Genomic DNA, 16,415 nt, shown 5'->3' with positions numbered 1-16,415 from the left:
ATTCCACATAAGCTGAATATCAAAAAAACATGGAACCACTACACAAAGCTCATTAGTTCCCATGAGCGTCTGGAGCAGCACAAGCCATTCAGTGCGGCTCTCTGCGCTAAAAACTAGCGCAGTTTGATAGAAGAGGCCCTATGTTTTGTTTTCTGGTCTCTGTATCACTCCATGGTGTGACCTCACCTTGAGTATTGTGTTCAATTCTGGTCACTATCTCCAAAAATATATAGCAGAATTAACAAAGATTCAAAGAAAAGCAACCAAGATGATAAAGGGGATGGAACGCCTCTTGCATGACTTGAGGAAAGACTAAAGAGGTTAGGGATCTTCAGCATGGAAAAGAGACGACTGAGAGGAGATATGATTGAAGTCTACAAAATCCTGAGTGGTATAGAATGGACACAAGTGGATCAATTTTTTTTTTTTTTTTACTCCTTCAAAATTACAAAGACTAGGGGACACTAAAAGTTACAAGGAGATATCTTTAAAACCAATAGGAGGAAATATTTTTTCAGTCATCAAATAGTTAAGCTCTGGAATGCATTGCCATAAGATGTGGTAAGAGCAATTAACGAAGCTGGTTTTAAAAAAATGGTTTGACTCACTTTAGACAGATATCGCTGTTATTAGGGTTACCAAACATCCAGATTTACCCGGACATGTCCTCTTTTTAGAGGACTGTCCGGGTGTCCAGACGGATTTTCAAAATCTGTTGAGATCGGGTCGCGTCTGGGTTCATCTGCATATGCGTGGTTGCGACACAGATGCACTCCAGACTTGGCCCGAAGAGATGAGGTTTGTGTGGGGCTGGGGTTGTGGGGCAGGACCATGCGTCCTCTTTTTCCAGATGCAAAATCTGATAACTCTAGCTATTATTTATTTATTTAAAAATTTGTATACTGCATACGACTATGTGGTTTACATATCATATACATAAAATCTTGTTTCCCTACAATTTCCACATATAGCATAGACCAGTGATTCCCAACCCTGTCCTGGAGGAACACCAGGCCAATCGGGTTTTCAGGCTAGCCCTAATGAATATGCATGAGAGAGATTTGCATATGATGGAAGTGATAGGCATGCAAATTTGCTTCATGCATATTCATTAGGGCTAGCCTGAAAACCCAATTGGCCTGGTGTTCCTCCAGGACAGGGTTGGGAACCACTGGCATAGACATGACTGGACAACATCATAAGCATCTCCCCAAACAAAATAGCAGTACATCGAGCCAATACAAATTTCACAAATTAAGAAAACAAAAAGGCGTCGTATCAAATGATCAATTCCAAAGTAAATGACAAAACCAATTCACATTTGCATGCAAAGCAAGTCGAATTCCAATAATTTAGAGATATAAACCGGCTTTAGTTTAAATCATACATTACTGTCAGGGAAATCTGAAGAGGATATTTTCAGATGGGATAAGCATTAGCATAGAAAGGTATTGGCAAATAATTGCATTTTCAGAATTTTCTTAAAATTCATCTTCTCAGTACAGAATCGCAAGATAGCAAGCAGGGCATTTCATAATTCTACACCAGCCACAGATATCATTGATGCTCCAATACTAACATGCATATTCAACATTCTTCCCTCCAAACTTAATTTCATTCCATTTACAGATTTAAGCTCTCTTCTCGATTTATAAATTTCAAAAAATTTGTACATTTTCCTAATTCCTATGATCAGAAATTTTTCAACATTATTTCCCTAAAAGCCCCTAACTATGTTACTCCAGTACTTATGAGTGGAGATTTTAATTGTGTTTTCAACCCCAGTGGTTGGATCTTAACCAGGGAGCACAGAAAATTTAATGCCAAATGCCTTTGCTAAGTTCAACCTTAGACTTGATTGATGTTTGGAGAATTTTGCACCCAGGTAAAAAAGACTATACATACCTTTTGAGAGTGCATGCATCCCTTTCAAGGATAGATTACTGATTGATTTCTGATTCCCTTTTTTTCAAATCTCCAGCCAGCAGAGTTTGGTTTATTTGAAGTTTCTGACTATGCTATGGGGGCAGAGTGTACAAAAATGTAGTTGTTGGCAATTCCTCCTTTACTTTCACAAAGATCCTAAATTGCAGGATTTTATACTAAAGAAGTGGTCAGATTATAAATTCCACAATGCTAATCACCTGTTGGATCCTGTACTTATTTAGAAGCGGTGAAAGTGGTGTTACGAGGGGAAATCTTGGCATATGCTAATCATCAGCGTAAGTAAGAGATAGGGATATCTTAAGGTTGGAACGACAGCTTAGACTTGCCCGCTTACAATATGGGACCAATCTGACTCCCTATACTTTAAATGCAGCTGTTGGCATTGCAATCTATGCTTAATTAATACATGATCGTACAAAAAATTAACTTATTATAAATATAAATTTCACTTGCATGGTAATAAACAGAAGAGACTTCTGGCATGGGCAGTTAAGCAGTCTCGAGGAACACCTAAGATATTGCAATTGATCAATTGCAAAGGAGACAGGATTAGAGTGGACACAGAGATAAATGCTATGTTTAGTTAATATTACAAATCTAAATCAGGATTGCTCAGAGTACAATTTATGTAGTCTATCACTCCCTCAGTTGTCTACTCAGTTCCAATTTATGCTTAATGTTCTTATTTCAACAGAAGAGATGGCCATTCAAAATGGAGCTCTACTACAGGCACTGGGCACAGATGAGGAGGCAGTGTCCCCCCCCTTTTGGCCAAGATTTTTAATGACTTTGTACACATGGGCCAAATTCCAGATTCTCTTAATATATATGGCTCAAATTATTGTGCTGTGAAACCCAACAAAGATCTTGAACAATTTTCTTCATATCGCCAAATCTTCTTGCTTTGTGTAGAGACTAAGCTGTTTGCAATGATATTAGCAAATCGTCTAGCAAGATGTGAAGCCCCAAGTAGGGTTTGTTCAGGGTCAAACAGCAACTACGAACATGTCTTCCTTCTCTATGGAAATACCCACTCGTCAATAATCCACAGCAGCCAGCATCAAAGTACTTCAAGAACTGACTGCTCCTACCTTGGTTTATAGCCAGCATTTAGTTATCTACCCTCCCCTGCTTCAACCACACTCTTCTTTGTGGCTTCATAAACCAGTGCTCTAGGTTTTGCAATAAGGAAATTCCAGTATCAAAATAAAACATGCCTCCTTCATGTGGACCTTCTTTCCCACAGCCTCAGGCCTTAGGCATACTCTCTAGAGGCCAGGATCACCCATTGGGCTCTATCACTCAGCAGGAAGAGTACAAAGGAAAGGGCACCAACTTCTCCCACATAGTAGGCTTTAATCATCACCCTACTCTGGTAACACCTGCTGTTAGATTGTGGAGCCTTTGAAGCCACTTTAGTAAGAGGGGGATTTATTGAATCCCTTATGCTTGAAACATGCTTGAATCTCCTACCATTCCTCTGTGGCCCTTCCCCATTATCTCCCATACTAAAAGATGAACAAGCATGGTGGAGCTAAAATAAAACAACAACAACAAAAGGTTGACATATTTAATGCAAATAAATAAATATGTACAAAGAAGCTCCCACATCAACAAGAGACATAGATGCAAGCATTAACATTTCAAGGCAAAGCGATGGAAACCATTGAGAATCTGGGGACATCTAAACAACAAAGACAATTTTAGACTCTACTACATGGTAGTAAAAAGAAAAGAAATAAAAAAAAAAATGACCAATATGCTCACCTTAGCAAAATATACATCTAAGGCTAGCTTCTCAACAATCTGAATATTAGGCTTCAGCAGTATCTCACCTGCCTCTTCACAGCAAACATACGTGATGGCGCATGAGGACCAATTGATTATCCCAACTATAAGCTTGGTTGTTCCCATCTATATTAGTTAGCTGGGGATACATCACAGCTTTCAGCCCATATAATGTACATGCCATTTTATCTCATTTTCCAAGTGCTTGCTTTTTGTTACTTTTTACTTCCATATGTCACTTGTCATATCATATAGGTATATCTAGCAGTAATCTCAAAGTTAAAGCTGTTAGATAAATGACAATGTCATTAGTATTTCAGAGTTCTGGAAGCCATATTGGTCCTGGAAGAGGGACCTACGAGGTCTTGAAAGCTCATGTACACAATCATCATTTTTTGTTGGAACAAAAAAAGGTATCACAAACTACTTAAGACTCTAGTATCTACAGTATAGAAGGCAGGTGTACAGGGTTATGAATACACGTTGTAAATATTCTACTTTAAAAAAATTCCATCCACATCCTTGCCATTATAAAGACAGATTGCAAATTAAGGAGCTGATCTGTCAGAGGAAAGAGTTAAAAAATAAATCTAGATGAGTTTAATATCTATACGTTTCTGTAGTGCATTAGTACCACAGAAAAAACGTTCTTGTATACCTCTTAGCAGGGGTCCACGTTCTTATTTTGTATATGAGCTGATGGAGCATACCTCTGGAAGAGAAGCGCATCATGACTGAATGTCTCTTTTGAACTGACAGTGTCTGAATGAACAGTGGGAATATAATTTAAACTCTATGGGTACTTGTTACAGCGAAGCAATCACTTGGTTCCAAGTTGAACAGAACAGTTGAAAAACTAGGGCTAGCTCATCTGTTCCTTATGTCCCAAAGTCAGGTGATTAGTCTAACCTGTCAGGTGTCTTGCATTCTCTGGCATTGTACACAATTTTTTGGGAAGATGCTAGGCACACAAATTTTCATAAAAGACAACACACTTTTTTTTTTGTTTCACTATGCATTACATTTCCTCTGTACAGATTTTCTTGACAAGTTATTTCTTTTCTACTATTTTCGCCTTTACATAGACATAGGATTCTGGGACACATGTAGACAGTGAGAATGCACTGGCAATGAGTACACAGGACATCCATATGCTTGTTTAGTGAGGAAGATAACTCTAATGTAGTACAGATGAGTGCTAAATCATTTTCTGACCCAGTATGGTTATTTCCCCAATACTTTCTAACAGATGCCAGCGTATTTTCTAGACAGTTTTAATGTTATTCCTTATTAAGAGCCGTCTTTTAAATAACTTTTCCACAGCTTTGAAAGCACATTAATAACCCTGGCTTAACACTGTCAACAAGGCACAAGGTGAACTGGCATAAAATTAAGATTTGGTATAAAACTAGTTTCAATAAAACTAGCCCCAAGCTAAAAGTTCTTAAGAAAAATAAACCATCCCACATAAGGTCACAGTCAACTACTGACAAAATGAATAAAGTCATTCTGTGATGTAGTACAATTTTTAATGTCCCCCCTTGTCTTTAGCTGGGATGTTCTTCTTGTCCTGAGGCTGCTCGTTAGCATCTCAGAATGGAATTAGAACTTTGTGCTATGACTGAAGGTGTCTGACATTATGATGTTTTTATAGAAGTTGTCAGAATGTGCAGAACAATAGCCCTTAACCTTGTCAATGACCTGATGAACAGGGATGATGGATGACTGCTCTCCGTCAGTTGGGATAAATTTCTTTGAAGACTTGTCAACAAAAATACAACCTAGGGAAGAGAAAGGAAATGCAACCAATAAGATCTGATACAGTATATGATTATACAAGTGTGTAGACGGTTATAGGGGGCCATTTTAGAAAGACTTTCCCATATGTAAAGTCTCTTTCACCCAGAGGAAAAACACCTGAACTAATTTATACCAGCTAATTTGTGCATATACGTTCTGTGAGAAGATATGAGTAAATCTGGTGAAAATTACAAAGTATTCTAACTGTGTATCCTAGAAACACCTCCCTGTACAGCAGATAAAAGTATATGGCATTATGCAAGTAGTTTTGTGTACACCTAGGACAGACAAGTTTGCAAGAACCATTTTCTAAGGGGTAAAGCACTATTTTACCCATAGAAATAATCTTGAATCTTCCCTTTTCAGTGACTTCACTCACTTTAACTCTGAACTCGTGGGCTGCTATAATTGGTAACACTGAGGGGGAAATTCTACAAGAGGCACCTAAAGATAGGTGCCTAACTTAATTAATAAATTAGCTTAAATTATGAGTTAAACAAGCTCAATTGAAAAAAATTAAAATAAATTGGGTGATAGGTACCTATTGCAGTGTGCCTAATGGCACCTAACTCCAAAGTAGGCATGTTTAGGGGCGGAGAAGGACTCAGACGCCCACTAGGTGCAATTCTCTAAAGGACTTAGGCATCTATAATGTAGGCCTTTAAAATCCTGGCCTATATTACAGGTAACACTCAATAGTTAAATTAGGCAAAGTCTTCTTTACCAAAAACAAGCACAACAGTCAAAACTGAAGACTAACATCAAGAGGAGTTCTTGCTCTTGTCACAATACCGCTCTCAGAGACCTGTAATGGTTAAACACAGCTGTGTTTTAAAACCACTTTAACAGGTGATTGGTATCATTCATTGAGCCGGTATGTATATATTGTATATTTTTTTGTTCACACTACTGCAAACAACTATAAAGCTCTTATAAAGTGCAAAGTGTAATAAATATTTAAAACGTATATCAAAAATGTGTATCAAAAAATTACTTAGAAATTGCACTTATCTTATAAAAGCTGGTTCGTAGTTAACAAATGGCTAAACGCCCTACGGGACCCGTTTCACCATATGTATTGGCTTCTTCAGGGGTCATATCATTGAAAAAGTGCGACGTAGATTTCGTCTGCACATGAAAAAATGGCGCCATTTTTTCATGTGCAGACGAAATCTACGTCGCACTTTTTCAATGATATGACCCCTGAAGAAGCCAATACATATGGTGAAACGGGTCCCGTAGGGCGTTTAGCCATTTGTTAACTACGAACCAGCTTTTATAAGATAAGTGCAATTTCTAAGTAATTTTTTGATACACATTTTTGATATACGTTTTAAATATTTATTACACTTTGCACTTTATAAGAGCTTTATAGTTGTTTGCAGTAGTGTGCACAAAAAAATATACAATATATACATACCGGCTCAATGAATGATACCAATCACCTGTTAAAGTGGTTTTAAAACACAGCTGTGTTTAACCATTACAGGTCTCTGAGAGCGGTATTGTGACAAGAGCAAGAACTCCTCTTGATGTTAGTCTTCAGTTTTGACTGTTGTGCTATATTACAGGTGCCTAAGTGTGATTGACAAGAGATAGATAGGTGCCTATATTAAAGGTGCCTATCTTTTTTGATGCCATTTCTAGAATTTCCCTGAGTTTCTCATATGCAATACTACTACAGATACATAAGGCAGGGGCTCTCAAACTAGTCCTCAGGACACACTCAGCCAGTCAAGTTTTCAGGATACCCACAATGAATATGCATGAGATAAAATCTGGATGCACTACCTCCATTGTATGCAAATATTTTGCATGCATATTCATTGTTGATTATCCTGCCAATTGGACTAGAGGCTATTGGTAGGCAATTCTGGTCCTCGAGAGCTGGAGCCAGGTCAGGTTTTCAGGATATCCACAATGAATATGTATGAGATGGATTTGCATGCACTGCCTCCTTGAGATGCAAATCTCTTTCATGCATATTTATTGTGGATATCCTGAAAACCTGACCTGGCTCTGTCTCTTGAGGACTGGAATGGCCTACCCTTGACCTATATGTTTATAAAGACAAGTAGATGCTTGCGTTTGTAAAATAATAGTGTATGTGGCAAAATAATGCACTTTGAATGTAGGTGCGGTCACAAACTGCTTGAGAGCTGGTGTAAATTTAGACGCCTAGATAAGGCACGGTATTTCAAAATCTGTGTGTGTATCTGCTAACTTCACCTATACTCCGCCCGAGATCCAGCTCTGTGCACACCCACCAGCTAAGCATGCGCTACCGTATCATGGCATGTACTTTCAAGCCATCTGTATTTTAAAAGAGGTCGACTGCACATGTATGTCGCTTCATACACATGAGAATAACTTTATAAAATAGCCTCCTATATGTAGAGCTTGGCAGTATATTGTAGGCCTACAGGAAAGCAGTTTTAAAATAAAATCACAGCAACTAAATTTTGTAGCTGTATGTACCTGCTGGTGGTCATCGGTTTTCATGTATATTCAGTGTCACTGCTTATTGTGTAGTGGTGCTTAGTATACTGTATGGGGGGGAGTGGGGGGTTACACCATGGCAAAGTTTAAAAAATAAGGTGACTACTACTGCTAAGTACTGACCCATTAGATTGCTCAAACAATATTGCCTTTACTAATTATCTTAACAACTGTATATTATAATGGTGAGATTACAGAATAGACAATTAATGCAGCTTTATTTGTAGAGAGCTGAGAATGATAATCCTTTTAAGAATGTAAAAACACAGTATGAAGAACAGCAACCAATTACATAATCCAAGCTTTAGAAAACTTTCAGGTTCTGGTGTCCTATAGCACATTTACTCACTAGCTAATGGTTTTATGCTCCATGGATTTTAATTCATTACAACCAGTTAGAACGCTTTCAAAGTGAATTATTTTCTGCCAGAAAAAAACAGTACTGCACAAACTTGGATCATACTATCATAAAAAAAAAAAATACTTCATTATTTCTTGTATTTAGTTTATTGAAATTCTATATGTGGTTATACTTTTATGGATGAATGGGAGGAAGGGGGGAGAAAATGATTGTTTTCAGAATGTTTTTGTATATTTAAAGTGCTTTTCCTGATTCATTTATGTTTAAAATTTTTGCAAAGCACCGTTAATATTTGAAAATTAATAAAGATTAAAAAAAAAAAAAATACTGGTGTCAAATGTTTCAGCATGACCCTTGAAGAATTTCTATTATCCGTATTATTATAAAACAAAAAAGGCACACACAGCAAGATGCTGTGCCTATATATAAACTTACATGAGTGTCGGGGGAGATCCCAGCACAGGTGAAGGGCTTTCTGTTGAGGGGGGAGTATGCAAAACTACAATTTTTGAAGTTGCTGGTCCCTTTAAAAGACAGCTTGGAATCACTGGGTTGCAACTTGGTGCCACTTTGCTTCCAGGCAGTAAAACAACCCCAGCCTTTAGCTGGGGTTATTTTATAGGCTAAATCCCAACTTGTGGTTTGCATCTGGTGCACATTACAAGCAGAAGATAGTATTTACATAGTAATAAGCTGCTTGATATGCATGTGTGTTTTGCATCTCATTACTATGTAATGCAGGATGACTTATTTAACATTGCATTGGAGCCTTTCAACATGTGTTAAGGAGCAAAAAAAAAAAAGCGAATTAGTGTCCCCTTAGTAATCTATTCAAAGAGGTATTCACCAAATAACCCTGTTTTTGGTTAATAGGTTCTGTCCACAAAATGTTACATTATTTTAAAGAGTACTTAAAACCAATAGCTAGGAGTTTTAAGCAATTTCTGGCCATAGGACACATCACCCTGTAGAAACAAAAATCTCATAGTACAGCCTTCGGGCAAATGCTTTCTCACACAATCCCTTCCACAAATATACCATAAATTATTTTACCTAATAAATAATAGGAGTTTTGACATTAAACTATTTTTTTAACAAATATATTTTTGAATTTATTTTTTTTTTCCACTTTTTTCCCCTAATACTTTGATGTACTTCTATGGCATATTTTCTAGAAGGGTCAATTTCTCAAACTCCCCATGCAGAACACAGCCAGAATTTGAAGCACATCTGGTTTGTTTGAATCAGTGCAGTGCAAATCAATGCCTCAAGGAGATGTAAAGTGAGAGATAAGCAGAGCTTCTGATCAGCCGTAATCCTCTGTCATCCTTGTATAACTCCATGCAACAGCGTGTCCCCCCTGAGCACCCTTGTTGAAAGATCATGCATTCAGCAAAACTTTGAACATTTTACCTGGAAGGTTCCACCTCTGCTTAGGGAATGCTCTTAGAAGATATTATCTATACCATAAACATATGAACGTCTAGGTCAATTCTAGAGAGTAACAACCAGAACAAAATTAACCACCAAGACATGCACTTACTATGCTATGCATCCTATCCAGTAATGAGATGGGCAGGGGGTACTACAAGGTTCCCTACAAGTGTAAACACCATGAATCTACAACTTTGACTGGCAGACATGTGGTTTAATGCACCTGCACAGAACTCCTTTTTTCGTCAATGCATATTACTGGATAGGACTTCAGGTGGTAAAGAAAATCAATTCTTCTCTCAATTAGTTCATACCAAAAAATGTAAAAGGCACATTAGGAGTAATTTATACAGTGTTTTCTATACAGTATGTAAACATATTTTGCATAGGAAATGACTTCTATATATTTGCAACACTAACTGTGGGTTAGAAGTACAAGTGCTGAGAGGAATACATACACTTTTACGAGGACTGTATGTAAACCTTCCTCAGACACATTTGGACAGAGTAGGAGCAGAAGGGAAGATTGGGTTCTTACCTTGATAATCTTCTTTCTAGTAACATGGTATATGAGTACTGATAATTGGGTTAACTTCCCCTAACCACAAGCTGTGCAGAAGGAATTATATACTTTTTCTTCAGCTTCGCCTCCTTCCTCAGTGGGCTGTACTAGTGCTGCCTGATTCAGGAAAAAAATTGTCGATTCAGACTATTGAATCGATTTTTCAATTCAATTCAATTTTTCTGCCCAATTGAGTATTTTTCTCAAACATCCTGGTGGGTTTATTTTATAGCTTCTTCACCCACTCCATCCCCTTTGCCTACCCACACTGGCACTGTGTTGTAAACAAAACAAACAAAAAAGACTTTTTCTCTCTCTGTTAAATCCTAGCTCACGTTCGCTGTCAACACCAGCTCTGGCAGGATACACATTTCAAATCTGACATATTGTAAACATAAAACAAAAAATAAAATTATTTTTTCTACCTTTTCTTGTCTGGTTATTATTCAAATCATGTTGGTCCCAGGCTCTGGGACAAACGTCTTCTGATAACTCGCTTGCCAGGGTCTCCTGTCCATTTGTCGCTTTTTTTTTTCTCTGTGCTAACCATCCATCTTCCATCTCTGTCTTCCCCTTCCCTCCCCCAGAGGTCTGGCATCTTTCCCTGTTTTTGTCTCCGTCTCTGCAGCTACAATGATGGACCCCACCATCCCCAGATCCATCATCTCTCCTTTTCTCAACTACCCTTTCATCGAGCATTTCTCCCTCCTTCCCCACCACCTCAGGGTCTACCTTCTCTCCCTTTCTCTTCCCTACTACCCTCTTATCCAGTATCTCTACCCCCCTCACACACCATCCCTGGTGTCCAACTTATTTCCCTTTTTGTTCCTTCCCTCCCTAAATCCCATTTGTCCACCATCTCTCTCCCTCTCCTCTGTTTTTAGACCCATTATTTATTTTTCCCCCTCCCCCCGGCATATGCACGTCTCTTTGGACCCCCCACCCTCCCTCTGTATAATTCTACACCAGGGTCCTCCCCGAACAGATGAAAATTTCCCCCTTCTTTCTAGCGTCCTCTGGCTTTCCAGTCTCATCTTCAGCTAATTACATCAGTCTGCAGAGGATCGCTGGTGCTGTAGCGATCCTAGCAGGCTGCCATTGGCCTCCGCAACATGTTCCCTCTGCCAATGTCCCACCCTTCCTCTGATGTCAGGGGTGGGATTGCAGCAGAGGGAACGTGCTGTGGAGAATGACGGAAGCCTGCTAAGATCGCTCAGCACTGGCGATCCTCTGCAGTCTGCTGTAATTAGCTGAAGGTGAGACCAAGAGGCCAGGGGGGAAGCCAGAGGATGCTATAAAGAGCACCTATGCAGCACTTCCTAACTGACCCTCTTCCCCTAAAGCAGGAGAAGCAGTGACAGTGGACGGCCAGCAAGAGGCAGTGCTGCCGCTCCTGCTTTAGGAGACCTGAAGGTATGGGGAGGAGGGTTGATCACCGAATCATCGAGACAGATTAAAAAAAACACAAAAACAAATCGATTCACCAAAGTGAATCGATGAATCGATTTGAATAGGCAAATCGGGCAGCACTAGGCTGTACTGCCTCTCTTCAGTTTGTACCAAACCTATTATAAACTTACATGTATTTTTAAAAACAGCCATTGATGATAATAATCCAAAATAAATGAGCCAAAACTGTTGGCTCTGTATAGAAAAAAAGGTTATAGGAAATATAAATGCTTTCAATGTGATGACAGTTGGGTGTTCCTTTGGGCTTACAGCTTTTAATTGCAACTTCCTGATTATTCCTCCCCCTTCCCCCTTTTTATATCCCTTTCCAACCACAGGACCACCAGGTGGCACTGTTGCACAAATGACTAGAGTTCTATTGCAGTATTTTCATCCTCAGCTAGCTTAAGGAAGAGAAGACCTGACATAGAGAATGACACGGTGGCGGTTACCCGCAGCTAGCCGCATTTAGCCGCGGGTAACCCGCCGAAACGGGGAAAGAAAAATAGCAGTCGCTGCGGGAACAGGAACAAGGCCATTCACTGCCCCGTGGAGCGGTGAATGGTCTTGTCTCCGCAGTGAAGCATCAAGGATCGCACGGTCCCCGCAGCCCCTGCCCGACCGATCGATCTTAGCCAGCTCCCTCCCTTCACCTCACCTTAGTTTGCAGGCTTTCTTTTTCGGTGACCCGCACGCGCGGCTGCTCAGTGTTCAATCTTCTGCTCTGACGCAACTGGAAACAGGAAGTTGCAGCAGAGCAGAAGATTGAACACTGAGTAGTCGCGCGTGCGCGGCTCTTTGGGAAAGCGTGCAGGTCGCCGAAAAAGAAAGCCTGCAAACTAAGGTGAGGTGAAGGGAGAGAGCTGGCTAAACGCTACCATCGATCAGACGGGCGGGTGGGGGCTGTGGGGACCGCGCGTGTTCCCGGCTCACATTTTTTCTTTGTGTTTCTCTGTGATCACAGGAAGTGCTTGCAACTTTAAAAAGAAGAATGGGAAGTAACAGCTCTGTGTATATGTACGAAGAAAACAAAAGTCCTAGCACACATCTGCCCTTGAAGCACAATGTTGTTCTGTGCATAAAAATTAGCTTCACAAAAATTTTATGTGTGAAAAAAATTTTGTGAGGCTAATATTTACACACAGAACAGCATTCTAGTTCATGTGTAGGTGTGTACTGGCACTTTTATTATTATTCTGATTTTTTGGACATGAACACAGTGCAGCTGCAATTACTGCAGAACTACTCATCTGTAGTTGCTAAAAGATTTGGGGCATTAAGACAGCTTAGAACAGGGGGTCTCAAAGTCCCTCCTTGAGAGCCGCAATCCAGTCGGGTTTTCAGGATATCCCCAATGAATATGCATGAAATCTATGTGCATGCACTGCTTCAATGCATATTCATTGAGGAACTCCTGAAAACCCGACTGGATTGCGGCCCTCAAGGGGGGACTTTGAGATCCCTGGCTTAGAGTTATTCAAAATGGGAGTGAAAGGGAAAAGGATTCTGGGCCAAGGGGATGAAGACAGAAAGAAAAACCCACAGCAGGAAAGAAAGGGGAGGACAGGCAGGTGAGCCAGATGCTGGAAGCAGGGGGGGGGGAAGAAAGAGGGAAAGAAGCTAGATGGGATTGAAAAGAAGAGACACACTGGTATGGAAGAGGAAGATAGGGGAAATCTGGACACAGGAAGGTAACAGAAAGAGGGGAAATTATGTGCATGGGGCATAGGGACAGAGACATAAAGGGGACATGCCATGGGGATGGTATATGGACAAAGGGGGGGGGGGCAATGGCAGATAAATAGGAGAGATATTAGAAATGGGGAAAATAGGAGCACAGAAGCGAGATGGTTTGTGGGGATGGGACAGGAACCGAGCTCGCAGGCTCCAGTGGCTTGCACAAATTACATTGTAACGTGCCACAAAAATAAGAGGGAGGAAGGTAGATAGATAGGCCACGCGAGAGGAGCTGAAGGGTGGTAGAAAGGAACAGATGGTAAAGGAGGGAGGGAAGGGTGGTGGTGGAAAGGAATAGAACAGACATTGAAGGAGGGTGGAGAGGAACAGACCCTGAAGGGAAATGTGGAAGACAGAGTGGGGAGAAGATGCTGGAAGGGAAGAAGACAGATGCCAGACTATGGGGGAGCGGAGGGAAGAAGATGGGTGCTAGACCAATTGTGGGGGGGGGGGGTGAAGGGAGAGGCACAGTAACAGCAAATGGAAGACACAGAGAGAAGACACACAGTGGATGGAAGGAATTGAATGAGATGTGGAAAGCAGAAACCAGACAACAAAGGTAGAAAAAATAATTCTATTTATTTATTTATTTTTTGCTTTAGGATAAAGTAATATATTAGTTGTGTTGATAAAAATTTATAAACAAAGCCCTGACAGCTGAACATCTCTTTCTCTAGTTCAGCAGCAGGAACTTTGATTTATAAGAAAGGAATAAGCTAAATATTACAGTATTAAGGCTTATATGGATGCTGCGGGAACAGTGACGGGGCGGTGAATAGGATGGCGGTGACGGTGATGGGGTGGTGCAGAGGATGGTGGGCCGGGGCCGGGGACAGATTTTTTCCCCGTGTCATTCTCTAACCTGACAAAAGAATCAAAGCCAGATTCTCCAAGTGACAGAGGACAACACTGTCACTGAGCCACCAAGCTAGTTAGTAGAGAATGACACGGGGACAAATTTGTCCCCGTAGGAACTCAATTTCCCTGTCCCGTCCCTGCGTTTTGTCACTGTCCCTGTCCGATTCATGTAAGCTCTGCCTTAACTGCACAAGCCTCGAACACTTATGATTTTAAAGTGTTTGAGGCTTGTGCAGATGAGGAAGGAGCTTGCAGGAATGGGAAGGGAAAATGAGTTCCTGCGGGCACGGGGAAAAATTTGTCCCCATGTCATTCTTTACTAGTTAGCCCCACTTGATATTTCTTTTTTGGAAATGAAAATTTTTATTGAATTTGCCTGACAGAGCACAGATGTACACCATCAGAACAGGTAAATAAGTAAAACAGAGGTAAATAAGTAAACCACAGCATATCTATATCAACATATAGCATCCCAATATAAACCCAACCCCCAACCCCCCCCCCCCACCTCTCCTGTTAAAGCAATACCAAAAACTCAGTAGTCAAATGAGTGGTAAAATACGCAGTAGCAAAAATACAGAAATACAAAGTATACATGAACAGAAACAAACAAATCATACTTGGTTACTCCCCCCTACAGACAAAATGTCTTGCATCTCCAGGTAAGTACCCCAGATGGCGACAAATTGCTGCCATTTGTGGTTCAAGAGGGCCGAAAGCCTATACTTATGACAAACCCCACTCAGTTTATCCCACATCTGCTGTAAGGTGGGCGCCACAGACTGTTTCCAATGCTGGGCTACCACTTGATATTTCTTAAAGCTAAGTTCAATTAATAGTTATCATTGAGGTTGAGGTGATGGGAAATAAGAAAGAACAATCTCCATGGACTATTTCCAAACAATGTAAACCTCGCTAAAATTCATTTATTCAAGGAAGGATGTGATTTTACAGTGGACTAGGAATACTGCTAAGTGAAAATTAAGTGAGTAACCTTCCCTAACCTCGTTTCATTACCTATCCCGTTTTATTTGTTTATGAATTGTATTTAATCCTATTCTTTTTCCCTCCCTTTTTCAAACGTATTATTTCATTAAAATTAGTATTAATTGCCTTGTTTTTTATTTTAACCTAATTTTTAACTTAATGTAAACCGCATTGGATTTGGATTTTGCGACCGTGCGTTAAACCCCTACCGCGCCTTGATAAAAGGACCCCTTAATCTTATGTTAGCATAATTCTTCATATAATCAGATAGATTCCTTTCCTGAATACTAGCTATTGAGATATTATACAGCGAGTCGTATTTTCTAAGATTCTTCCTATTCTGTATCTATGTGGAGAAATTAATAAAACAGGTCTAAGATGTTAGCAATTAGGAATGATATAGAATACTGTAACATCATTCATTTCTAAATCACATGGTAAAAGTTAAGAATTAGATAGGTGATACCTTTAGCAATGTTAAACTGAGGGCTTTGAAAATAACTTGGTCTCAAAAGCAATTATAAAAATGTCAGCTTTATTGAATTAGTAGGGTCTGATCTATACTTAGGTGAGAAATAAAAGGGTGAAAGATGAGCACTATTTGTACAAGGTTTAAATTACTATCAATGAATGAAAAAGCAAAAATGTAGCGTTTTTATCTGCTAATTTTCATTTTGATGACGTACAATGGCATAGGATATGTCATTGCGAACAACAGTCCATCCGTATGTAAATTGCTTTGATTGTAAGTACAGAAAGGCAGCATATCAATCCTATCCTCCCCTTTCCCAGTGGAAGGTGGAGGATAGGACAAATGTCCTAGCAGTAATTCTATTCTCTACGGGCTTCTGTTGCTAACCAAAGTATTTGGTATCTGATGCTTTCAATCTTTAATCCACACAAAATTCATTAAAGCCCTACAGTTAGCCAGAGAAAAGATATAAACACAGTATTCTCTGTATTGTGCCATGCATTTACTTCAACCATTCCCTG

General features: G+C 39.8%; 1 protein-coding gene across 1 annotated transcript in view; it reads right to left on the bottom strand.

Annotated features, from left to right (window-relative positions):
* Positions 1-3,503: 3,503 nt before the first annotated feature.
* The window catches only part of ADGRG6 (adhesion G protein-coupled receptor G6), a 307,599-nt gene continuing 294,687 nt past the window's right edge, over positions 3,504-16,415 (bottom strand). Inside the window, 1 exon segment of the mRNA XM_033938193.1 lies at positions 3,504-5,516. Within this exon segment, the coding sequence (XP_033794084.1) occupies positions 5,338-5,516 (179 nt within the window). The 3' untranslated portion in view covers positions 3,504-5,337.

The sequence above is a fragment of the Geotrypetes seraphini genome, chromosome 3 (assembly GCF_902459505.1).
Source record: "Geotrypetes seraphini chromosome 3, aGeoSer1.1, whole genome shotgun sequence".
Taxonomy (NCBI): domain Eukaryota; kingdom Metazoa; phylum Chordata; class Amphibia; order Gymnophiona; family Dermophiidae; genus Geotrypetes; species Geotrypetes seraphini.
Note: the sequence above shows the minus strand (reverse complement) of the source record. Positions and strands in the feature narration are given on the sequence as shown.